The 26,653-nt window shown below is 38.7% G+C and overlaps 1 protein-coding gene across 2 annotated transcripts in view; it reads left to right on the forward strand.

Annotated features, from left to right (window-relative positions):
• The window catches only part of TRIM66 (tripartite motif containing 66), a 64,225-nt gene that overhangs the window by 20,519 nt on the left and 17,053 nt on the right, over positions 1-26,653 (forward strand). For both annotated transcript variants that reach the window (XM_083349591.1, XM_083349590.1), the window contains 8 exons: positions 76-226; positions 4,274-4,406; positions 5,641-5,757; positions 6,674-6,788; positions 8,262-8,408; positions 9,042-9,159; positions 10,860-11,824; positions 15,710-15,853. In XM_083349591.1, coding sequence (XP_083205717.1) covers positions 76-226; positions 4,274-4,406; positions 5,641-5,757; positions 6,674-6,788; positions 8,262-8,408; positions 9,042-9,159; positions 10,860-11,824; positions 15,710-15,853 — 1,890 coding nt within the window. The remainder of the gene's footprint in view (positions 1-75; positions 227-4,273; positions 4,407-5,640; positions 5,758-6,673; positions 6,789-8,261; positions 8,409-9,041; positions 9,160-10,859; positions 11,825-15,709; positions 15,854-26,653) is intronic.

A 26,653-nucleotide genomic window follows, 5' to 3' on the forward strand; every position in this document is an offset into this window, starting at 1 on the left:
TTGAGACAGTGACAGTCAGCTAATGGGAATCATCCCAGTGTAATTATATTTTTCTTCTCTCTGAATCTGTTACAGAACTGCTCTGGTTGTAAAGAAAAAAGGCCTGCACACAGTTTGTGCACTAACTGCAACAAGTGGCTTTGTAGCTTATGTACTGAAGAACACAGCCATAGCAAAGAAGCCGGAGGAGAACATTTTTTGCCAGTCTCCTTGAAGGGGTGTTCAGGTAGAAATGGAACCTGCTCATGTTTTTCCCCTTTCTCGTGCTGAACAATATTTATTTATTTATTAGTTGAATTTATATTCATATATTTATGATTCACTTATAGGATCTGTGTATGTGCAGACAGAGTGCCTTAGCTAATGTGATATAGTTATCAAGGGAATTCAGTGAGCTCCCACCCATCCCCAATTAGTGCAACTCACTTACAATGCAATTCACAGTAGCCCCGTATTATGCTTCCCGAAAGGTGAAAATTATAGTTTAGCATATTTGTAGAGCGCCATGATGGAAAATCAAGGAGAGACTCCTTGATCACTTGATCATGTGATCAAGGAGAGATGCAACTTGGAACTGAGAAACTTCCTAACAGTGAGAACAATTAACCAGTGCTTCATCACTGGAGGTTTTTAAGAAAAGACTGGACAGTCAATTGTCTGAAATGGTTGAGCAGGGGGCTGGACTAGAAGACCTCCAAGTTCCCTTCTAGCTCTATTCTGATTGATTGATTGATTGATTGATTGAAAAGGCTGTCATAGCTGATTGAGATCAGATTCTGTAAAGATAAGACAGGAGTAGAATTTTAAAAACCTAGAGGAAATCAGGGGCAGGAAGTAAAAAATCAGACAGGAATAAGTTAAATTAAGGAGAAATAACACATAAACTGAAAATATAATATTTGGCAATATATTTGCCAGATCGTTTGAAATTTCATCCCTTGAATTGTAACTAAAATTTTCGCCTAAGGAAAAATGCACATAAATTACAAATATATAACATTCCAAAATTAGCCCATGAAAAGAATTCTGTACATACACATACATACTGAGAATGATTAGATAGGTAGTCCTCGAGAAGCAACCTAGAACAGACATGTCAAACACAAGGCCCGGGGGCCGGATCCGGCCCGCGAAGTGGTTTCATGTGGCCCGCGAAGCCATCCTGGAAACAGTGAGGGAACGGCCCCCACTGCCCTGGCCCTGGCCCACAGACCCTCCTTCTGCCAGAGACCCTCAGATCTGTCCCACTCCTGCCCAGGCCCCCATAGGCACCCATGATGCGAACGATGTAGAGCTGGCCACGCCCACCCAGTAGGCCATGCCCACCCAGGCCATGCCCACCCGGCCCCCTGAGGGCAACCACAATGCTGATGCGGCCCTCAATGAAATTGAGTTTGACACCCCTGACCTAGAACTAAGGAGAAACCTCCTGACAGAACAATTAAACAGTAGAACAACCTTCCTCCAGAAGCTGTGAATGCTCCAACACTGGAGGTTTTTAAGAAGAGACTGGAGTCTGGGCAGACGTTTGTCTGAAATGGTATAGGGTTCCCTGCCTGAGCAGGGGGTTGGACTAGATGACCTCCAAGGTCCCTTCCAACTTCATCATCATCATCATCATCATTATTATATTATTTAACAACCATTCATTTAAGTAACTTTTTGAAGTTACAACAGCAATAAAAAGTGACCATTTTTCACACTTATGACCATTGTAGCATCCCCATAGTCATGTGATCAAAATTCATATGGTTTCAACAGGTTCATATTTATGATGCTTACAGTGTCCCAGAGTCCTGTGATCAGTTTTGGGGACTTTCTGACAAGCAACAGGGATGCCAGGTTCCATGTGATCCTGGGACACTGCATCAATCATAAATATGAGCCAGTTGTCAAGCATCCAGATTTTCATCACGTGACAATGGGGATGCTGCAGTGGTTGTAAGTGTGAAAAATGGTTGTAAGTCACGTTTTAGTACTGTTGTAACTCTGAACGGTTGTAAACTAAACCATTTACTAAACAAAAGGTGGTAGTTCAAGGACTGCCTATATAAAGTAAAATAAATACTTTATATATTCTGGATTCCAATCAAACTAAATGGTACTACAGAATGTGCCCTGGATTGACCTTGTCCCTAGGTAAGGCCATGTTGGGAACATAATTTTTTAGTGGCTGAATAAAGCAAATTAAAATTATGCTCAAAACAGATTATCTTTTTTTCGCTTTGGTGAAACAGGTTCACATTTGGTCTCTAGAACATACAGATGATGTGTTTAGAACAGCTTATACAAATTAGCTACAAATGCAAATTTGTTTTATTTTGCACAAACTGAACAGCTTGCATGGTCTATTCCAAGTACAACAGAGAAAAAAAACAGAGTGAATGAAATATAAATAGTAGTAGGGATTATGAGAGTAGGGAAAGATAAACAAAAGCAATGTGGAAAGACTTGAAGTCTTAGTAGATAAAGAAATCTGTATGATTAATGAGAACATCCCATGTTCCAATTCAATTCTATCTTATTATACCTCTCTTATTCTTGACTATTTCACTTCTGGGACAAATGACATGGCTTTAGTCAACTAACACCACATAAGAACTTTAACTCCTTGTGTCTGAGACCAAAGTCTCTATCATCCAAAATTCTACTTCTCCCAGTAGCTGAAGGGAAGTCTATAAGCAGCATTTCCATTGACAGAGGGAATTGGGGGCTGCGGGGAGAGAATATCTGTGTTTTGACTCTGCACAAGTAACACGCCAGCTCTCTATACCTGGTCTGCTATTTTATATGAAGGAAGGGATGTCTAGAACTTCTATATCCTTCCTGAAAACTGCCAAAAAGGACAATCTGCAAAGGGAAACTGAAAAAGGTTCTGAATTTCTGTGGACTCATCTAAACACTTTTTTGCTAATTCCGTTTTTTCCTAGCTCCTTCCAGAGGACAGGACATATTGTATTTTGAAGGCACTGCACAAAGAGTCAGATTCTGCTCTTTTTTCTCTACAAACTTTTTAGTTTTAAATTGAAATAGCAGGACATCATAAATTTATGATATTTGCATATGAAGGGTTTATGATTTACATAAGAGTGTGAAATTTGATTGATATAAAAATACATGACTTCTGACAACCCTAGATTAATTGTGTTAACTTTCAGAATGTACTATATAAGATCATTTAGTAATCATACATTTATACCAATCTTTCCCTAAAAATCAACGTCTAAAAAACAACATCCCTAGAACTAAGGAGAAACTTCCTGACAATTAGAACAATTAACCAGTGGAACAACCTGCCTCCAGAAGCGGTGAATTCTCCAAGACTGGAAGTTTTTAAGAAGAGACTGGACAGCCATTTGTCTGAAATGGTATAGGGTTTCCTGCCTCAGCAGGGGGTTGGACTAGATGACCTCCAACTTTGATGATGATGATGATGCATTTTTTTCCTAGAATTTTTCCCACAAATGCAGGATACACTTTTTTTTATTCAACTCACTGTCAGTCCATGGGCTGTGACAGGAATTGACTGACCATCTTGTTGCCCTAGCCTGATATTGTAATAATAATAATAATAATAATAATAATAATAATAATGATGATGATGATGATGATGATGATGAAAAATAAATAAGTTGGAAGGGACCTTGGAGGTCATCTAGTCCAACCCCCTGCTCAGGCAGGAAACCTTATACCATTTCAGGCAAATGGCTGTCCAGTCTCTTCTTAAAAACCTCCAGTGTTGGAGCATTCACAGCTTCTGGAGGTAGGTTGTTCCACTGGTTAATTGTTCTAACTGTCAGGAAGTTTCTCCTTAGTTCTAGTTTGCTTCTCTCCTTGACTAGTTTCCATCCGTTGCTTCTTGTCCTGCTTTCAGGTGCTTTGGAGAATAGCTTGACTCCCTCTTCTTTGTGGCAGCCCCTGAGATATTGGAACACTGCTATCATGTCACCCCTCACCCTTCTCTTCATTAAACTACACATACCCAATTCCAGCAGCCGTTCCCGATATGTTTTAGCCTCCAGTCCCCCAATCATCTTTGTTGCTCTTCTCTGTACCCTTTCTAGAGTCTCGACATCTTTTTTACATCGTGGTGACCAAAACTGGATGCAGTATTCCAGGTGTGGCCTTACCAAGGCATTGTAAAGTGGTATTAGTGCTTCACTTGATCTTGATTCTATCCCTCTGTTAATGCAGCCTAGCACTGTGTTGGCTTTTTTGGCAATTGTAGGCAATTGCAACTGTTCTTATTTTATAGCAATGTTTTCTTTTTCAGGAGTTGAAGGGGAAACCAATGAATGTCCCTTGTTTTGTCCAATGCACAGCCAAGAAAGGCTTAAGCTGTTTTGTGAGACTTGTGACGTCCTTATATGTCGCTGCTGCCTCCTGACGGAGCACAAGGATCACAGGTAGAAAATCAAAACTGCCATAAGTTGACTCGCCCAAAGGTGGCTTGGTACAATAAGAGACAAGGTCCCTTAACTTTTTAAGACTTAGGCAGAAAAGGGAATTGGAGCAGGTTACTGGGGTTCCTCCCTCCTTTCAATTTTTCAACAGCCATGTGCCCGCCCCTATTCAATTTCTGGCCACCCTGGGAAGATTCTCTGTCCCAGTGCTGTAAGGCCAGTGGGAATGCATTTGAGGCCCTGCTCATTGTAAACAAGACTAGAGTCAAAAAGACATAGGAGCTTTATTTTGTTTATGTATTTATTTATTAAATTTATATGCCATCCATCTCTGTAACAGCAACTCTGGGTGGCTTGCAGCATACAGCTCTCCTTTTTGCTGTTGCTGTCTTCCACCTATTTTGTTCTTGTCATCCTTTTCTCTTTCTTTTCGTTCCTTTTCTAAATCTGGGCGATGGAGAGAGAGCTTTTGTCCTTTTTCATTTTTGTGCCTTGACTCCTGGTGCTGGCCTGGAGTACTGCTTGCAGTATTCTTGGCAATATTTTTAGAAGTGGTTTGCCATTGTCATCTTCTTCCTAGGACTGAGAGAGAGAATGATTTGTCCAAAGTCACTCGGATGACTTTGTGCTTAAGAGTAGATTAGTTTACTAGTTTTTAATCCAATTCTTTTGACTACATCAAACAAGCTTTCGCTGATACAGGCCCAGATGTGAAATAATCCTCAGAGAGGTTCCTCCCTCACACCAGGGCCCTGGTGGCACAGTGGTTAGAATGCAGTATTGCAGGCTAACTCACTGCTCACTGTCAGGAGTTTGATTCTGACCAGCTCAAGGTTGGCTCAGCCTTCCATCCTTCTGAGGTCGGCAAAATGAGGACCCAGGTTGTTGGGGGCAATATGCTGACTCTGTAAACTGCTTAGAGAGGGCTGTAAAGCACTATGACGTATATAAGTCTAATTGTTATTGCTATTTTCTTCTTGCCCACTTTCTTTGGCTTTAGGCTTCCCACACCTGCCTAAAATTAGGCCAAGGGATATATGCTGCCCATCTCTGCTATGCAGGATATTGTTGAGAAATACAGAGTCACTGTTTAATTCCTATGGAATTGGAAGGGAGAATAGAAATAAATTTTTAAGAGATCGAGCTTAAGAGGAAGGGATGGCAAGCTGTTGGGGAAACTGTCTGATTGGCCTTTTGAACCCAGGTAAAACTTCCAAGACTTCTCTTGTTTCCCTAGATTCAGGCATCTTCAAGAAGCTTTGCAAAATCAGAGGGTTATCCTGGAAAACATAACCTGCAAAGTAGAAGAGAAAAAAAATGTAGTGCAAGTCTCAGCTAAACATATTGAAGACAGGTAACTGAGGAGATCCCTCTTTTAAGAAGATGAATTCTGTGATGTTTTTTTTAATTGACAAATTGATTTGTAATTCTAAGCATTAATTCCTGAGACTATCTTAGAGAATGATTTGGTGCTTCTGCCTCTGCAACTTAGTAAATTCTCTACCCATTCATATTCATATTGTTTTTCACTGTGGATTGACATCATACACTCATGCTGTTATTTAAAGCACTGTAGATGTGGTGCACTAATTAATAATCCTCAGAGAATCCTCATATCAAATTTGAGCGTTCCACATTTTTAAGGATTCTTCTTTGATCTGATTTCTTTAGTGACATTTTTCAGATGTTTACAGAGGTATGACTTACTGGCAGTAAGTAACCTAGTATAGGCTAGGACACTCTCACTCTCAATATAACCTACATGGTGGCATCATTTAGATGACCTGTTTATTTTATTTCGTTTTATTTATTTTTTGAAATATTTATCCTATGGGTAGAAAGTGCTGGAATATTAGGTTGGTTTTCTTCAAGATGTGAATATGGATACCAAAATACCTGTAAAATAAAAAGTGAAACACTGCTGTGTGGCAAATAAATATTTAATGTTGTACATTTAAATGTAGTTCAAAAATCTTGTCAAATAAATTTTAAAAAGGTAGTACTTAATATTGGCAAAACTATTCTTTATTTTGTCATTTTGCCATTTTAATTGTTATCTGTGTACAAATGCTAAAAAAAAATATTAGGTTGATCAATGCACCCTGCAACTTGAAAGTTTCAGGCCATAAATCCGTATACAAACTCATTCTGCACAGGTTTTTACCATTGATAACCCAGATAATTGTATTTTTAACCTCCATAAATACAATTTCTTCGAAACATTTTGAAACATGATTATAGTTATTGAAATCGTTAATCTCTCTCTACAGATTGTTTGAAGCAAAACACTTGCAACGGAAAGTGGAAAATCAGATCAAAATGGCCAAAATGGTCCTGATCAGTGAAATAAATAAGCGGACAAATGTTCTCCTGGAACAATTGGAGGTAAGTAGGATGGCTTCTTGAAGCAAAGAAGATAAGGAAGCAGAAGATGCCAATTAACTGCAGGACTGACTGGTTGATAAATTCACTAGTTATAATAGCCAGTGAGAACGACCTTGGGAGATGGAGGGGGAAAGAAAGGCTGCCTAGGGAATGTCAAGAAAAGACATGGGCAACTGATGCATAATGGGAAAAGAAAGAAACTCAGAAGAAAATCACTGTGACTTCTTGGACTGTAAAAAAGACTGCAGGAAATTTGACTTGCAAGATTCTGTTAATGTTGCCTTACAGTAGAGTTAGCTCATCTGGTTATGTTTCCTGTCCAATCTACCTGGGAAGGCTGAGGGAACATAAAACTTGGAAGGATACTTTTATTCTGTAAGTAAGTCTGGCAATAAAGGGACGCAGTGGCTCAGTGAGTTAGGACGCTGAGCTTGTTGATCAGAAGGTCGGCAGTTTGGCGGGTCGAATCCCGAGTGCCACATAACAGAGTGAGTGCCTGTTACTCGTCCCAGCTTCTGCCAAGCTAGCAGTTCGAAAGCACGTAAAAATGCAAGTAGAAAAATAGGGACCACTACAGTAGGAAGGTAACAGCGCTCCGTGCGCCTTTGGCGTCTAGTCATGCCGGCCACATGACCATGGAGACGTCCTCGGACAAGCTCTGGCTCTTCGGCTTTGAAACGGAGATGAGCACCGGCCCCTAGAGTTGGAAACGACTAGCACGCATGTGCGGGGGAACCTTTACCTTTACCTTTAAGTCTGGCAATACCCTGGGCTACTACTGAGTTTGGAAGAGAGATACAGCTGAATACTTATTAGATGTATACCATCGATTGGATTCATAATGTGATCCTAGATGTACAGGAAATTAGTACGCAGTCAGTTTCTGTTCTAAGGAAAAGAGGATGAATGAAAACTAACTTCTACCGCTCTTTATTGGTTAAAGAATTAGTCTTTAACCATTAGGTTTTTTAATTAGAAATAAATTAGTCAGTGTGCTAAAACCAAAACTTTTGCCTATGTTGACAACTACATTTACAGGAAATGCTCCAGGACCCATCCAATTCATACAGGGTATCTTTAAAAATAGAAATGGAGATTGACTGTTCTATTGGATACTTGCTCCTCTGTACAGAAAAAGAGACAAAACTAAGCTACAGTCATGAAATTGTTGAGGATCTATGTGATGGTAGAGAGCTACAAAAACAGTTCATTTTTCTGGGAAATAAATACTTTGTGAGTAGCTGTGCTTTCTGGGCCACGCCTAAATTTTATGTGAACACATCATTCTTCCATGGCAGCCATTTTCTGAGAGTGCCGAGTGTAGGCTTGAACCATGTTATTTGGGTCTATTGACTTAGCAAAGGTTCTTTGCTCCTGATCTAATTTGTGGATTTTTACAGATGTCATTTTTACAAAACAAACTATATTTTAAAATGACTGTTCATTTGTTTCTTTATTCCTGATTGTCGACAGCGGATCTCCAGTGAAAGGAAGCAAAAAATGGAACAACAGCTTCAGGGCATCATGGTGTTAAACAGGCAGTTTGAACACGTGCAAAACTTTCTTAGCTGGGCAGTATGTAGTAAAAGCACTGTTCCATTCCTCTTCAGTAAAGAACTGGTAAGAGTAAAAGGATACTTTACATGGGCTTCTTGTCTAAAGTATTGTTTGACCTTTTAAATGAACAGTTTGCTATAAAAATTACTCAGATTGATCATTCTGAACTGATCAGTGAAAAAGTGTGAAGAGAAAGAAATACCATAAGCAGACAGTGAGAGGAAGGTAGTGCTGATAGGTCAAAAGTGCCTTCTTTCCATGAATAGACCATTTAAAAGGTTTCTTTTAAGCAAATAAAAAGTCATCCCAACAGAAGTAAAGGGTGCATTAAGCCTCTAAGAAAAGTATAATAAACATTATTCTGGAATGGCTTTTCAGGCCAGCCATGTTGATTGTATCCTCATTTGATTACTATAGTGGCCAAGCTTTATGGCCTCCAAAATTTCTAATGCTGATAAAATGGAGTCTAAATGCAAGATAATTTATTTTATGGTGAAATAAAATTTCCTTTTTTTTATTTTCAGTTCATAATAGCTTAGGAATCTCCACTTTAATATATAAGCAAGCCCATAGTGAATGGGAACAATAATGGAAATGTAGGACCGGGTACCCATTTCAAGTCCTAAGCTATAAATAACCAAATATAAAACTTTTATATTTATTGCATCAAATTATAATTCTCTGGTTTGTTACTAGATTGTTTTCCAGATTCAGCGTTTGCTAGAAACCAACTGTAATGCAGATGTGGGTTCTCCTTGGAAGATCAGATTTACGTGGGACCCATCTTTTTGGACTAAACAACTATCCAATTTAGGTAAAAAGAAGTACGGTATATTACTGTTTCTCTGAAAATAAGACCAGGTCTTTTTTTTGCCTTCAAAAGAGATACCAGGTCTTATTTTGGGGGGTGTCTTTCCCACTCACCTCACAGGGGTGGCACCGACAGCCCCGCCCAGCTGGCCCACTTCTTCTGCGGCTGAAGGAGCAGCTTCATTCTGCAGCTGAGAATGGAGCTCTGGCCTGCATTTTGCAGTCAGAGGCCTTTCCGGAAGGCCTCTGCAGCCAAGAACCAAGCTATGGATAGCTCGGTTCTCAGCTGCTGAGGCTTTCCAGAAGGGCCAATGACTGAAATGCAGCCCGGGGGATGCTGCAGGAGAAGTGGGCTGGTGAGACAAGTGTCAATTCATGGGATGTCTGGTAATTGGTTGCAGGGCTTGTGGGGCAGCTGCTTGATTTTTAGGTGTGCACCTCGCCTCAAAGCTTATTTTTGGGCTTATTTTTGGGCCCACCTGCAAAAATCAAGCCAGGGCTTATTTTCAGGATAGGTCTTACTTTTGGGGAAACATGGTATATAAATTGTACATTTTTTTGGAAAATGAAAGTATGTGTATGTGTGTGTGTTTATGTGTGTGTGAGAGAGAGAGAATGAAAGAGAGAGAGCAAGAGAGAGTGAGAAAGAGCTGTTCTTTATGTTATGTGAGTGATGTTTTCCTTTCTCCAATGTGGCCTGGGAAATGAGGAAACTAGCTTAGAATGGTTTCTTATAGTTTCAAAAACATCTTGGATGGGACAGAATAGAGCACAGTCAGAATCTAGAGGAGCCCATTGTAAGAAGTTGCAGGCTGGGCATTTCCCAGTAAGAGCTTTGTTCCAGCAGTTCTCTGTGGTCAGTGGAGAGTTTTGGATGACTGACAGAGCCAAGGGATTCTTTAGCGTTTTCCTTCTTGTTGCTATATTGAAAATAAAACACCTCTGATTATTTTAGTGGCTCTGCTCAACTGATAAATGGAGAAAGTATTTTCAGGCTGGATGGCATAACAGAATAGCTGATGGTTTCTCCAAAATTGGTGTCTTCAGGGTTTTGGAGAGCTCCTGAGGCTGGGAATACAGTCTGATATCCTGTTTTGATGACATTTTGTTGATGCACAGATTTCTTAAGTGCCATCCAAGATTTTTTGGTATGGCACCTGGTGTGTGGATAAGCACAGGGACCATCACATTATTATTTTGATTATTATTAAGGACTTCCATGGATTAATAGTCTATTGATTACTATTTTGTAGTGCCCTCCTTCAGTGTATGTTAGTGTTGTTTTGGGTAGACAATCAACAACGAGTGACTGCAATTAGAAAAGGGCACACTCCACACATACATTATCCTTTTTTGATTCCTGATGCTTAGCATTTTTGGTCGAATATCAACAATTTTAGTCATATATTAGTCTCACACATAACTATTGAAAAATATGTACTGATACATTGGATCAAACCATTATTTTCGCTCAATACTATGTTTTTAGAGTAGAACTGTCTTTCAGAATTTAGTTTATCAGTGCTGCTTTCCTGGTGCTCGTATGTTTATTGCATAAGACAGATTTTCCAGGATGGAAAGCTTTTAGATGGTTATCTTCTCTACACCTTTTACTGAACATGAAATTATCCTATTCTGGATAAAGAGTCTTAAAATGGGGACTATTAATGTTGTCCTCCATTATTTCTGGTTTGTTCTTTTTAGGCCACTTGTCAATGGAAGGGGGGCCAAGCCACCATTCAGATGTACCAACCTATGCAAGTATACAAGGAATACAGCCGTCTCTGTATCATCATCATGGCCATCATTCTCCAGTGCCACAACACGACCCACTCAGTAACCAGCCCCACCAATTTCAGCCTCCTGTCCATTGCCTGGCACCCATGTGCTGTGCCCATTGCCTTAATATCCCACATATGAACAAAGGGCAGCTCTCTCATCAAACTGTGAGCCATCCCCAGCCTTTCCGCCAGCCTTCTGAAATGCAGCACCACCCGCAGCATTTCTCTCTGCAGTACAGTTTGCAGCAACATGAGAGGGAGCAGAGGTGTGCCCCACGCGTGCTGAAAACCATGCAGCCATGTGCTGAGCAGAAATCTCACCAAGAGCCCGATAGCCTACCTACCAGGTTTGGCAAGAACTCCCAAGAGCAGCCAATGCACCATGCCCTTCCACCTGTTTATCCCCTTTCATCACAGGATGGCCACCAAAGCCAAGGTAATCACTCCCAGCAACTCCCTGTACAGTCTTCTCTGCACAGTCCAACGGTGCAGGTTCAAGTTGGTCCCCTCCAGAAGTTAAAGCTGAATAATTTGCAGCAACAGCAGCAACAGCAGCTGCAGCAGCCACCACAGCCGCAGCCACCACAACAGGAACATCCATTGCCGCCCCCACCCCCACTCTCCCCGCAGCAGTCGCCGGCAGCAGGCCCAAATGAGAAGGCTCACGAACAAGTGATACAACAGAGCTTGGACATCATGCACCACCAATTTGAACTGGAGGAAATGAAGAAAGATTTGGAGCTTCTCCTTCAGGCTCAGCAACCAAGCCTGCAGCTCAATCAGGCCAAGCAGCCTCAGCATGTTCAGCAAACCATTGTTGGCCAGATAAACTACATTGTCAGGCAGCCAGCCACGGTTCAGCAGCAAAACCAAGAAGAAGTGCAGCAAGTGAGCTGACTAAATTTATTTTCTTTTGATTTTTACATTCGGTGGCATCTTTGTCAATGTTCATGAATATTTAGTCTTAAGCAAGGCTGGTGAAGGATCGAGTAAAAAGACAATTAGCCCAGGTTAAGAAATAATTGCTACTTTAACCTTATTTATTTGTTTCTTTGTAAAATTTATTGGCCACCCATCTTACCGCAAGCTAACTCTTAGCCTTAATTTTAAATAAATCCAAGTAGATATGTTTATCAGGTAACTGATATTTAAGCTAGGCTTGAAATATTAAGCTTTCCCCTTGAAATTTATGTGAAAATTAGAGTTACAGGATAGCCTTCCTTCAAAGGTTTCGGGGCTACAGAACCATTTCTTGGGGATTGTGTTTGGCTCCCATTCTCTCATTTTTTAAGGGAAATCTGTAAAGATATTTCTCTTTCTCCAGGTGAAGAATTGTTAGATAACTGTAACATTTATTTAAGCTGTTTTTAAAACAAAACAAAACAAAAACGTTTTAATATTTGTTATTGCTTTTAAATGTTTTGGGCCTTCTCAGAAGAGAGCATGCTTACTAGATCAGAAAGATGGGGTGCAAATCAAGTATAACATCAAGGAAAAGATGGTGGATTAATATTATCATGTCTTACCTGCCCTGTTTTTGCTTTGATGTGATTGTAGGATACCTAGATTCGCCATTCTCTTAGACCAGTACAAGCCCTAAAGGAGAATACTTAACAAATCAAAAGTTAATGCATGGTGGGGCAGAACATGGTGTCTGACAGGTCCAGAAAAGAATGAGGTTGTACATGTCACTCTAGAGTATTAAAGTTATACCAAACATTATTTAAATAGAATCCATTGACAAGTTCCCAGTCTATCATTAGGAGTGATTTTTCTCTCTATATTTCCATGCTGTAAGGTGGCCGAGTGATTAAGATGCTGGGCTTGTCAATTGGAAGTTGGCAGTTTGAGGCCCGTACCATGGGATGGAATGAGTTCCCATTCCTGCCCCAGCTCCTGCCAACCTAACAGTTCAAAAGCATGCAAATGCAAATAGATAAATATTTATTTATTTATTTATTTATTTTGTTTGGATTTATATACCGCCCCTCTCCGAAGGGCCTCGGGGCGGTGTACAGGGCAATTAAAACGCTGAGATCTTAAATCCCAATCCCTCAGTCCAGGTCGGCAAGTTCAAATAGCCAAGTCTTCAGGTCGCGGCGAAACAAGCAAAGGTCGGGAGCCATCCGGAGCTCAACCGGAAGCTGATTCCAGAGGGCAGGCGCACCCACAGAGAATGCTTTCCCCCTGGGAGCCGCCAGTCGACATTCCCTGACCGACGGCACCCTGAGGAGGCCCTCTCTGTGGGAGCGCACAGGGCGATGGGAAGTTAACGCCAGCAAGAGGTGCTCCCATAAATAACCCGGACCCATGCCATTTAGGGCTTTATAGGTCATCACCAGCACCTTGAATAGCTACCACATCTAGCGTTCCGTGCACCTTCTACATATAGTCATGACAGCTACATGACCACATATGTCTTCAGACAGTACTGACTCTGACTGTGAATCAGAGATGAGCGCTGCCCTCTAGAGTTGGACATGTCTGGCAGGAGAAATCTTTACCTTTAAAAAAAAAACGGAATAAAACTCACCTTCCCCAGAAGTTAGTCCTTTTCTCGTAGGAAATCTGGTATTTTCCCCCAGGTCAAATAACAGTTTTGGGGAAAATTTATGATCAGATCACTGCCTGGGGAAATTTAATTTAATTTAATTTAATTTAATAACATTTATATACCGCCCTTCTCCCTGAGGACTCAGGGCGGTTCACAGGGCAGAATAAAATAGCCAATACAAACATTAAAAGGTGATTAAACAATTGCCCTAATTAAAAACAATAGAAGTACAGTTCTAAAAAACCCCGAGATAAAATTAAAAGACCAAAAATAAAACAACCCCACCGATCCCCATCAGGCTAGGCCAGCTTGTACAAACAAAAATGTCTTGAGATCGCGACGAAAGGAGCGAAGATCGGGCGCCATCCGGAGCTCTACCGGTAGCTGATTCCACAGCTCCGGAGCGCCCACAGAGAAGGATCTCCCCCTGGGGGCCACCAATCGACATTCTCTGATCGGTGGCACCCTGAGGAGGCCCTCTCTGTGGGAACGCACAGGGCGCAGGGAGCTTGATGCCGGCAGCAGATGTTCCCTAAGGTACTCCGGCCCCATGCCATGGAGGGCTTTAAACACCGTTACCAGTACCTTGAATCTCACCCGGAAGACAACTGGCAACCAATGCAGCTCACGGAGCAGAGGTGTAACGTGGGAGTATCGGGAGACTCCCAACACCACTCTCGCGGCTGCATTCTGTACCAGTTGGAGCTTCCGGGTGGTCCTCAAGGGCAGCCCCATGTAGAGAGCGTTGCAGTAGTCCAGACGAGAGGACACGAGCGCATGAGTGACCGTGCACAAATCATCCCGGCTAAGATAGGGCCGCAACTGGCGCACCAGGCGAACCTGGGCGAAGGCCCCCCTAGTCACAGCTCCTATGTGGTCTTCTAAGGTGAGCCGTGAATCTAGGAGGACTCCCAAGTTGCGAGCCCTATCTACGGGGGGTAATAGTTCACCCCCCATAGCCAGAGGTGGAATGTCCGAATAAACCCGGGATGAAGGTATGCAAAGCCACTCAGTCTTGTCGGGGTTGAGTTGAAGTCTGTTCCTCCCCATCCAGACCCGAACCGCCTCCAGGCAACGGGACATCACGTTGAGGGCATCACTGGGGTGGTTTGGGGTCGAAAAGAAAAGTTGGGTATCATCAGCGTACTGATGACACCCAACTCCAAAGCCACGAATGATCTCACCCAGCGGCTTCATGTAGATGTTGAACAGGAGAGGCGAGAGGACCGACCCCTGAGGAACTCCACAAATGAGAGACCTCGCGGTCGACCTCTGCCCCCCTGCCAACACCGACTGCGAACGTCCCAAGAGATAGGAGGAGAACCACTGTAAAACTGTGCCTCCCACTCCCAATCCCCTGAGACGCCGCAGCAAGATACCATGGTCGATGGTATCGAAAGCCGCCGAGAGGTCTAATAGGACTAGAACAGAGGAATGCCCTCTGTCCCGAGCCCTCCAGAGATCATTCACCAGCGCGACCAATGCTGTGAGAGATCATTCACCAGCGCGACCAAATGATGTGAGAATGTCCTGTAAAATGTTCCTCTTTGTAACAGATATCATTCTAAGTTTAAAATATCAGTGGAATGAAAATGCTGTCTGAGAAGTGAATAATAAGAATGAAATGTTATTTTAAGATAGCCCGACCTTTTTTATTTATAAAAGTTATTAATATATTTTCTTCTGAAAGGCAAAGTGATTTAACATGTTTTAATTCAAATAATATTCTTTTTAAGTGATAATAAAGTTGAACAAACAAAAGTAACAAGAACAAAAATTCAGATTAAATGACTGAGAAAAATAGGCTCTAGGGACAATTTTTACCACTCAACTGATTCCCAGCAACGGATGGTCTCCCTGGTTTCCGTAATCTCATTCATTTCTCTTATATATGGTCAAAAGTGACCTCAGGAATTTTGAAATAATTATGAAGTTCATTTGAAAAGTGATGAGTTTGCTGAAATGCTGCGGTAAGGATATTTAAGAGCTAAAAATGGATACCAACATCTAAACTGGTGATATCTAGGCAGCCAAATGCAGGCAGGTTAATGTAAAATATAACTATATATGAAGCTTGAAAAGTATCCATTTTGGGGGATAATATAAATGATCTTGTTTATATACTGTAAGTGATCTTGCTGCCATGTGCTTATTATTCCTTTATTTTGCTGGTCATTGACTGAATAAAGTATTATATCTATGTATTACCTTTATGAAAGATTGGTGAAGATTCTGCTGAATCAGAAGGTCAAAAGCCAGCACTTCCTCTTGACAGAAATGTGATTCCATCTATGTCTCAGCCAGTAGATGAAGCCATTGTCAACATGCAATCTCCAGAGAGTATGTTGAGTCCAGTCAGAAAGGTAAATTTCCTTCCTTCCTGTAAAACAATCTGTTCTTTAAAATTCTATGAGGCTGCTTTAAAAATCCCCTTTCTCTACCTTTATAAAAATGGAAGGTGAATCTTTCACCTTCATGGAGGAAATCTGTGTAGAAACCTTACATAGTATCATGCAATTTATATGACCTTTGATCATTGTGAATGAAGTAAAGCATAGGAAAAAAATGATATTTGTTAGACGAGCTTTCTGAACAAGATGATTTTGATATTTCTGTTGCAAAGTAATTGAAGCCATTTTAAGGTTTAAGTATCAAAATGCCTTTAGTTTGTTTTAGATCTCTGTTATGGCAAGATAAAACTCTGAAAGGATAATTTGATTCAACAAAAAATTTGGTCAAATCAAAGCAGATTTGCTAGGGGAAGCAAGGACCCACTTTGGTGTAGTAAATTTAATAAATATGTAGTAGTTTGCTTTGGTTTGCAAGTTCAGTGACTTTTCTGCTGCTGGGAATGTTGCAGACAGTACATTGTTGCAATTCACTTGATATTGACAATATATTGAGCATATATACCGGTATTGAGAATATTGGAAGTGGGCAGAAGTGTTGTGTAACAGACACTCTGACTTTGACATAAATAACCAGTATCTCATGTATGATTTCATTCAATTGCCTGCCAACCAGAGGAATTGATAAAGCTAATCTTGATTTGAGTTTCATTTACTTTCTCAACTGCCAGTTTCTATAATGTGGCCAATCACAAGACTGAACTCTGCTCTTTATCATGCTAATGGAATATAACATATTTGATGTTACAGAGCACCTTAACTTTGAACACTTTAATATGGACTCATGGTTACCCAACCCAGTATACTCTTCTGGGTCAAATATTATTTTTAAATTCTTCATGAGTGGGACATTTATAAATGGGTGCAAGGCTAACACAAACACTGTCCCAAATATTTGCTGCTCCTAAAAAATCCGCTTTATCTGTGCCAGATAATGGCTGGCATTTCTCTCAAAGCCTGATAGATACCAAGTCTATCTTCAATGACTTATAAGTTATTAATTTTCGGATGGGCATTCACGTTTTAGGGCTGTTTCATAGATGGTTTCTTTATATATTTTAAATAATATTTTAGTTTATTTTACTTATTTTATTTGAAAGCATAACCAAGAAAAAGAGGTGAAAAAGTTGAAAAGAGGTTTAAAAATTATATAAAATTGGAAAAAAAAATCAAAGTAATACTAGATAATACTGCATATAATGAGAACCTTTTATCAATATAGCATTGTAAAACTGCTATTAAAATCAGATGAACATTCAATAATTAGCAAAGGGAACCAATATACAGTAAGACTTACCAATCAAAACATTTTGTGGGAGCTTCTAATTTTTCTGGACAACTCTGTCCTTATTATCACAAATCAGGCAAGATCTAGTATTTTAAAGCCTTATGTTTACTTGTATTTTTTGTTAAAAAAGAACTTCAGTATTGCTCATTCATGTGGAAAATTCTTTTGTGAATAAATAAAATTTAAAACTAAAGGCTTCCAACTAATGTACAAAATTGTAGCAGTGATGTTGGCAAAACTGACATGTAATATAGAAACGTGCGATCAGTTGGAGACTGTTGCAAAGGTAAGAAAGACAGAGAAGTAAAGAATGGCAGTCCGATGTCATGACGAGGCATGTGGTTTTTCCTAATTCCTACTTCCACAGGTTGTAGAATTATCATGTGCTTTAGCTCTTTCCAAATTCTTGATTTGTCAGAGCTGTAAATCTCAGAATTCCCTTGAATGTGGCCACTGAGTATTATGAATTATTGTGAGGACAAGAACTTTAGTAGACTGCACGGGGACATATGCAAACTGGGAGAATGCTCATAGGGCATGATAGTTTGTGGTGAGTACAAAAGGTGGCTTCAAAGGGAAGAAGGAAGATCTGTTAGCAAGACAACAATCAGATAAATGAAGGTTGAGCCCAGCCCAGTGGTGTATGAAAATGCCTCAGATAGCCTTGCCCCCTACCCCACATTTTATATGAAGAGAAAAGAGAGAGGAATAGAAAGATTTAGTAGATTATTAAAGATTCTGAGGCTGAAGAGGTAGATGATCTAAGTCTTCTTTGCATAATCTCAAGTGATGTCCCCCTGCCCTGTTGCAGGGTAGAGTGATATATTTATTATCTTCAGTGACAATAACAAATGATACATTTATGTTGATATCAATATAGAAAGGCTGGAGGGAGGTTAATGGTGTAGACACATAGGAAGAATTGTACTTACTAGTGGGTTTGTTTTGGTAAAATATCTTTTGTTTTTTAACATGCACAGAAGGAATCTTTCCTGATATTACATGTATAGCGAGACAGAGAAATAAATCATTAAGGACTGTACCAATGATTACTATATATGTCAATGTTGTTTCAGTTCCAGACATGCATGATGGAACCTCTTTTTTAATATAAGTAATATAACATTCCGAAAGCTGCTTACTTAAGTTGACAGACAGTTCTTGGAATTGCAACTAGAGCTCTTCATGTGTCAGCCTTGATGCTAGCTCTTCCCAGGTTCTTGGTCCTCTTCTGTTCTGTTCTCTTTTACATGGTGTACTTCATGGCCAGTATGAAATGCTTATAGATAATAAAGAAGGGATGCTTTATAAACATAATTTAATAGTGAACTTGTTGGAGCCACACAATTATCATTTGCAAAGCAACAAGCAAAGCAAAAAAGCATATTTGTATATAATTCTTATAGAAAAACACTGAGGCACTTTGCATATATTTGACTAATTAGATACTGTTCATGAGTATTAGAAAACAACTGATAGATAAAACGGAGAAGGGCTATGATTGCCTCTTATTGCTCAATGTCCTTCATTAATTAGGATCTGAAGAACTTTACAAATGTCTTAACCGATAGATTGGACAACAACACTCAATACATCCATTCTGATCAAATGGAATTCCTCCCCTGATGATATCTGATGGACAAAGTGCTCTACATTTTTGATATAATGCACAAGAGAGAAAAACCCATCATTTGAGTCCCATGATAAGAAAGCTATTGTGCTGAATTCCGTTCCAAGTATTTTCTTTGTCAGATGCTTTCTGAGTTTAACTCTACCATGGCTTTTCAGACTAATTATTTACATTGTTATGAGCTGATATAAAGAATTGACTTTTATGCCTTTCATTTCCAAAAAGATGTTAGACAAAGCTATTTGTCTAACTATAACTTCTATACTGTTCAATGAAAGTTATGTGAATGAAGGATACGTCCATGAAGTCACCAGAATATGAATATGATTTGGAGAAGACTTTTTATTGGTGAACATAGTGATCCAAATATGAAACAATATGGCCCTTTTCTCTGATTGGACCCCTCAACATCTCCCTATCAGGATTGACTTGATAGATTTTCTAAAACATTTGAATATAAAGCCAACTATTAAATGGAATTCAGTTGCTCCTAAAACAATTCATTAGTTTGTTCACAGATCACAGTGATGTCACCTCAGGTCTTTCTGGTACAATCAACAACATTCTTTAATCAACTGCATGGTAAAAACAAGTTAATCCATGGACTTTTCTAATATTTCATCAGTTTTCCTAAGTCAACCCAACACTCTTAAGGATAACTATGACTAAATCAGTCTGATACAACAGAGTTATGATTTATTATATTTTGCACCAACTCACTACAATTATTAACTGAATAACTGTATCTCTCTTAAAGCTTCAGTGGATCGGATACTCCAATGCCAATCATTTTACTCTAGATGCCTTGATTTGGAAGTTATTTGTTTAGGAAATATCATAGGGATAGACTTAAGTAAATACTCAACATGTTTTCATTAAAGATACTCTATTTGGGACTACTGGAAATATAATCTGCTTTCTGGCCTGAAGCTATGTAGAATTTGTCTTCTCCCCCAACTGGAAGGCAGCAAAGGCACATCAACTTGATAAGAAAATTATGTCTTCTTCAAGGACCTATTGCAAAAAGCTGAAGTAATATAATTTCAACATCGGTGTTTTCAACTGTACCATTTTCTCAAATCAATCAAATAACTTGGGAATTTTACTGACAGCATTTTAAGCATGTAGTTTAATATGTAATGCTATTCTGCAAACAATTTTTTGTCCCTCAATTTGTTTTTTGTCTTTCAATTTTTAGGAAGAAACTTTCATAGAAGGACATTGAAAAATGGAGGGGGTGGTTTAGATTATCAAATTGGCAAAATATCTGAAACTCAATCACCACTAACATTAATTTCAAGAAAACACTATTTAAAATGCTTTCAAGCTACATCATTTAATTCAGCTAAATGAGCTAGGACTTTATCCAACTGTAATGGGAGAATTTTTCTTCTCACTAGCTACCATTTTTTGTGTGCTAAATATGACTTTAAAGAAGGCAAGCTATGTTTCCTGCACAAAGTCTTGATAAAAAAAAAAGATAACCAAAGTGCCTAGGAAAGATTTAAAGAGTATTTATGTGTTTTGCCAATACATCATGCATTCAAAGGGGTGCACTGACGTGGCACTACAGTAACTGCAGCTAGCAGAGGCCACTTTATGATTACATATGAATCTTAAATCCAATAACTGATATATTTATATAATCACTTTCTGCAGATAGAAGATACATTCCAAAAATAGTGCAGTTGCAAATTTAGTGTTTAGTGTTTAGTTTTAGGTTTTTTTTAAAAAACACTTTACATGACAGACTGCAATGGTATATATTCAGAGCTATTGCAAACGATTGAAAATGTAATTTGGCAAATGCAAGATAGCATGACAGCAACTCTTAAGAACAGGAGGATATTCCATCCCAGCCCAATAGATGGGGCTATGGTCATGCTGCCATTTGTTTCCTTTCTGAAATGTTGGTTGCACATACAATCTTGTACAGTTGGTTCTGTATAAGGAAGAAGTTAAACTTTGATAGATTGAGAAAGCAATTGTGTCATGAATACAGGAGGGATGCAGTGGTGGGATTTAAATATGTGAACAACCGGCTCGCTCTGTGGATGCCACTTCCGGAAGTCCATCCTGGGCCTGGGCAACAAAAAATTAGTTACTGGTTCTGCTGAAGTGGTGAGAACCGGCTGAATCCCGCCACTGGAGGGATGATGTGGAATTCACGTGATAGTTGCCAGTGATACTGTATATTGCATTCTCAGTGTCAGTGCTTCTGGGAGAAACATCACTAAGTATACAATATTCTTTGACTGTTCAACTAATACTGTAGTTTTATAATAAGAACTCTTATTGCATTTGGTAATGTGTGGATGATATATAGGAATGTAGTCATGTGCAACTCATCGAGATATATGTAAGTATATCAATCACATGGTAGAAAATTACACTGTACATAAAGATGGTGATGATTATTTGTACTTTGTTGCAATTGCCGTGATGACATAAGTATCATACATGTGAATTGTGACCTGTTAAGAACCCAAAGAATCAAATGAGCCCAATAGCAGTACTAGTCAACATTCATTTTAATTTTCCTCAAGCTTACCACACATACAAACACTGAACATTTAGGTACTGCATACTGGGACAATAATAATAATTGCTTCACTTCACTTTTATAAAAATACTATCTGAAATAACTACTGTAGCAGCAAAAATATGACCAGCATTTGTGCAGTGCAGTGTCATATGAAGACCACCCCGTACATGCTTATGACTATCTGAGAAATATTTAAACTGAAAATTGAGCACCATCTCGGAACGATTTAACAGCAATATTTGTCTGAGGTTTAGGAAAAACAAATATTTAGACAGTGAACAGGAATTATCAGAGTAATTTAAATTAATTACTATAAAATTGTGTAATTTCATTCTTTATCTTGGTTCTTCTAGTAAAATGTGTCCTTTCCAGGATGTTTTTATGATGCAGAAAACCAATGCATGTGATTATTTTCTGTGAAAAAGAAAAGGCTAAATGTAGTCTTTCAATGTGCATTTAATTTTTTAATTTTTTTACATTTAAAATCTACAACATAGTGCCATTTTTATCATATGTGGAGGTTCAGTCAAGCTTTTGCAACCAGTGCAGATAATCTACTTTCCACTAAGGAATTCTTGCCATACATCTCTTGTGCTGTTTAATCATTTATTTTGATGTGAAACCAGCATAAAAACCAAGACAAGTATAGCACTGGAAGACCAGAATCCAGTGCTCTGGAATTTATGCAGACATTATTGGAGCTGATCTTTCTACAGCCTTATAGTTTGCCAGTAAACTGCCAAGTCATGCATTTACTTATTTTTTAAAAAAAATATTCTGCTTCTACAGTTCTGGAGTTTTCCTCCCTCCCTCCACCCTGAGTACTAGAAACCAGGGATTGTTATATCAAATTTATTCAGTTTATAACAAAAAGCCTTGGCACTATTGCAGAGGTGAGGTTTAAAAATATGCTGTTGATTGTAGTCATTCGTGGCTAAATCCTAAATCTTGCTGCATTGCTAAATATGCACCTGACATAAGCTTACAGCTTTATCTGAGTAACTTTACCAGGTTTTCAAGCTGTTTATTTTAAGAAAACCAGAATGCAGATACTGATCTCATAAAGACACCTCTTATCCTGAAGTCTTTTGACATTTAAACAGATTTATTTCTGTCATAGATTTAATTTGGTAGGTTTACTTCTGTTGTTTACTTCTGTTTATATGTATGTATGTATGTATGTACATATGTAAGTATGTGCCATTCATCTTGCTACCCAAAGCACCTCTACATTTGGAATCCACTTAAAATGATTGATGATGTGATAGCACAAAAAAAAGTAATTCTGTTACTAATCAAGCGTTCAGGATGGAGCAAGTATTCAGCATCAGCCAAGTTGTTCCTTTCACATCATGTCTTGAGAGAAGCTATGCTATCCATCTCTCGGTATACGCCTAGCAACTATCTTTTGTCTTCTTGACCATGTGTTTCAACAGGCAGCTGGTTTGAACTGTGCAGAAAGGTTGCTTAGATTTTTTCCCTTGCTTTAGGTCAGTTGGCAGGCCTGATGGTGGCCTGATGCCAGCGCATCCCAAATGTCATGGAGGTAGATAGGTCAGTTGAAATGGGCAAGGATCAGATCCTTTGGTTTCTAAGCATCCTATGAATCTGGGAACATTAAAGAAGGCCAACTCATCATGTCTCCCCCCCATTCCTTTTGTTTTAGGGGAGACAATTGTCAAATCATTTGTTTTTATTAAACATATTTTGCATGTTATTTTTATTTGACCTGAAATGAATATAGAGCTGACTTTAGATTCCCTCCCAGAGTTTTATTTAAATTCTAGTGTAGGCTCCTGGTCACTCTGAGTTAAACTTGAGCTAACTTGGTTTGAATTACTGCATGTGTTTAAGTTTACAGCATAAAGGAGTTGCCAAGGGATTTTTCCACTTAACTGCATCTTTTATTACTTTGTAGCCATTTGCTCTCAGTAATTTCTCTGCAATTGCAAAGATTCTGTGCCATCTTAGCAAATCCCAAACCTGTTTTTTTATTAACAATTGTCATTTCCCTATCCAGTTTATTCTGTAGTTTGTTTTGCACATATTATACATTCTATTCTCCCTTTTTATTGTTGTAAATAAGACTTCAGTCTTAAATAGGCATTATCCCTGCATCACTTGATAGCTTCCTGATACTGTAAAACCAAGAAAGTTCATTTTTTCTCCACTTTTATGCCATTAACAGCATCACATCCTAATTTTTCCATATAAGGTTGCCATTAAATGTATGGAATAAAGACAGTGAAAACCCTGGTACCTACAATACTGAAGTTGAAATTCACACAGTAAACATGAAAGCAATTGTAGGAAAATAAACACTTTTCTTAATTAATCCTTTTCATGTTAGATAAAGAGCATCATTTCAGATGCTGCTGCAATTTATATGTTAGTATGAGAAATATAGAAGTGAGAGTTTTTTCACTACACAACTGGAAACGAGAACGAATAACAAGTAGAAACATAAGGATTGAGAAAAGTAAGCAAACTGCAAAATATATGTAAGGATGTAAACAGATGTGTTTTCAATATACTAGATATCAAAAAGTCAAATGAATTTATACCACAAGTTGCAACATGAAAGCATATGACATGAACGTTTGCTATGTATAAGGGTGAGATATTAAATCTTTTTAGACAACATAAAAATAGGATAGAAGTATCGTAATTTAGGGCAGTAAAAACCACAAGGGGAAGATTCCTCTCCCTTTCCTCCACTAATGGAAAAAGGAATGATCGTTTTAAGGAGATAATTAATAGAACTTAATGAACCTTACTCCCAATACATTTTTATTGCATCCTTGACAGTAGCTTTGTGAATCAGCATGAAAATGCATCAGATCTTGCCAGGAGCTTAGATAGGCACACACACACACATATACATATGCAACATTCCATATACACATTTTATTAGGCAATGCATAGTTTCCTCATTATTAATGTCACAAAATTAACTTTTATTCCAGAGAGAACTAGGCAATTAGATAGCTTCATTTCCCATTTCCCAGCTATTTTCCCTCCTTTTAGTAAGATTAATGTTTTATATTGCCTTAAGGAGTTATATTTTCCATGTAAGTATTCTAACAGAATATAAATTCTTTACTGTTATTGGTAATTTGAGGTCTAAGTACCAATGTCTTTCTCATGTTCCTATTCATATTTGAACTTAGTCACAATACCTTAACACAGAGGTACCCAACCTTTTGGGTCCAGTACTGTGGAGAGAGGTTTTTTCGTGGACCGGAGGGGGCCTGGTTTCATGTACTGCCTGCATCCTGTATATAGGGCTTCACTTGTTTGTGTGGATCGGTTTCTGGCATGCCGCGGACTGTTGCTGGTCCACGGACCATGGGTTGGGGACCCCTGCCTTAACAATAACACTGTCCTTACTGTCTTCAAAATGTTACCCTGGTTTCATCTTTGGACCATGAGTGAGACTACCTGAAGGCATAATTAGCTGTACCAGTAACAAAGAGATATTTCCTCACTTTTTGACACCGTCCAAGGACAGCCTTAGCATGTAAAAAACTTTTACAGTTTATCATCCTGATATCTTGCATAGATGAGACTAGAGTCATATTTTTGGAATGCCCAGAGACACAGATATACCTCTTCTCTGGTCACTAGCTAGCATTCATTTTGACCATTTCTTTCTCAACTTTTGGCTCATGAGCACTTTATATCCCAAAATTAGATCTAGATCTGTAATTACTCCCCTCTTTGCTTTTGACATCAATTTTTTTCTCCAGTCTTTCAATAAGACAAAGCTTTGTTCATCTTCACTATTTCATTTGGGGAAGACATAGGGGTTTTACTTCCTTGCTAGTTTCCTTGTATTTGCCATGTTCTGTACCTTCTTTCCTCTCCTTAAAGGAAGAAAGGTATTGCCCATCAGCAAATCAGTTTTAGTTCTTCGACTCTAGTTATACAACCAATTTTCTGCCTTTTCTGGAGCAATTTCTGCCCTGGTGCTATCCCATATATTTGTTATTTAACTTGGTAGAGTTTGGGAGGAGGGTCCATCAACCCAAGCTAGGGAAAGTAGACCAAGAAAGGTGCCTGAAGTTAGGGATGCCACACTGATGTTTTTTTTCATTGACTGATGGTATGCTGGAAGAGGTAACAAGTCAGAGGAAAAAAACCAATAATTTTGCTTATGAATGACATATTCTCAAATCAGAACAGTATCATTTTGTAGTGATATAGAAGTCATCCAAAGCAGGGCAGGGTTTGGCAGGAAGACATTTTTTGCTGGAACCAATCAAGGGTGAGCAGTTAGCACTTTCACTCAGTAATACATACAGTAGTCAGGGAAGGGCTCAGTCACATGATTGTTCCAAAATTTTGGGATATTTGAAGATATTTCAAATCCTGACTCTAGCACTTGGAAGCTCTAATGTCCTGATTCTACAATTCTTCCAATTGGGAGGATTTCTTTTCAGAGCCCACAGTGTATGGAAATTCCACAAGCCAATAGATGAACCAAAATACTTTAACTGTCATATATGTAGTGTTCCACATTTTGTAACAGAGTTCTCTGATGAAAAAATTAGTACACATTTTTTTAGGGAAAATCTCACAATAATATGAACATGTAAGGAAACTAATTCTCAAAGTATGTATACTTATTAGATTTTAAAGTATACATTAAAATATTAATTAAGAAAATAAAGCTAAGAGTATTAGGAATAGTTATCATTGTATCTATGAAACCCCAATTTTATAAGACCCCAGACAATGAGGTTTTGTTGTGTGAATTAATCTCAAAGATTTCAATATGCCAGAGGAAAAAAAACTTCTTTTTATAGTTTTTTTGTACATACTTCTGTAAAAGCATGAAGGATAAAGGGAAAACTCTTCTTGTGACAAGGCACAATTTTCATGCAGTTCTGTGAATTGATGCAGAAAAAACAGCTGATTTAATACTGGAAATAAATGAAAAATTAAGAAAAATCTAAAATGAAGTTTTATTTATTAATTTCCCATTAAGTTTGTCTTAAAATAATGTTGCATTAGATTTAGAAGTACACCAGCTGGCTGCTGAATGAATAGTCATTTCGAGATGTCATATCAGAAATTCATGGTGCTTGCATAATATTTGGGGTGAATGTCCAGCATGCAGTGTCCATACCTGCAATTTATTTGTTCCATAATTCAGTTACTACTATGAGACGCACACAATACTCACGAACCATCTTTATATTTTTCTTATTATATATGTAGCATTTTAATTTTCCCAAAGAACTAGTTCCATTGTCTCAAAATTTCCTAGGTTTCGACCCATTATCACAT

Source organism: Vipera ursinii (genome assembly GCF_947247035.1).
Source record: "Vipera ursinii genome assembly, chromosome: 1".
Classification (NCBI taxonomy): Eukaryota; Metazoa; Chordata; class Lepidosauria; order Squamata; family Viperidae; genus Vipera; species Vipera ursinii.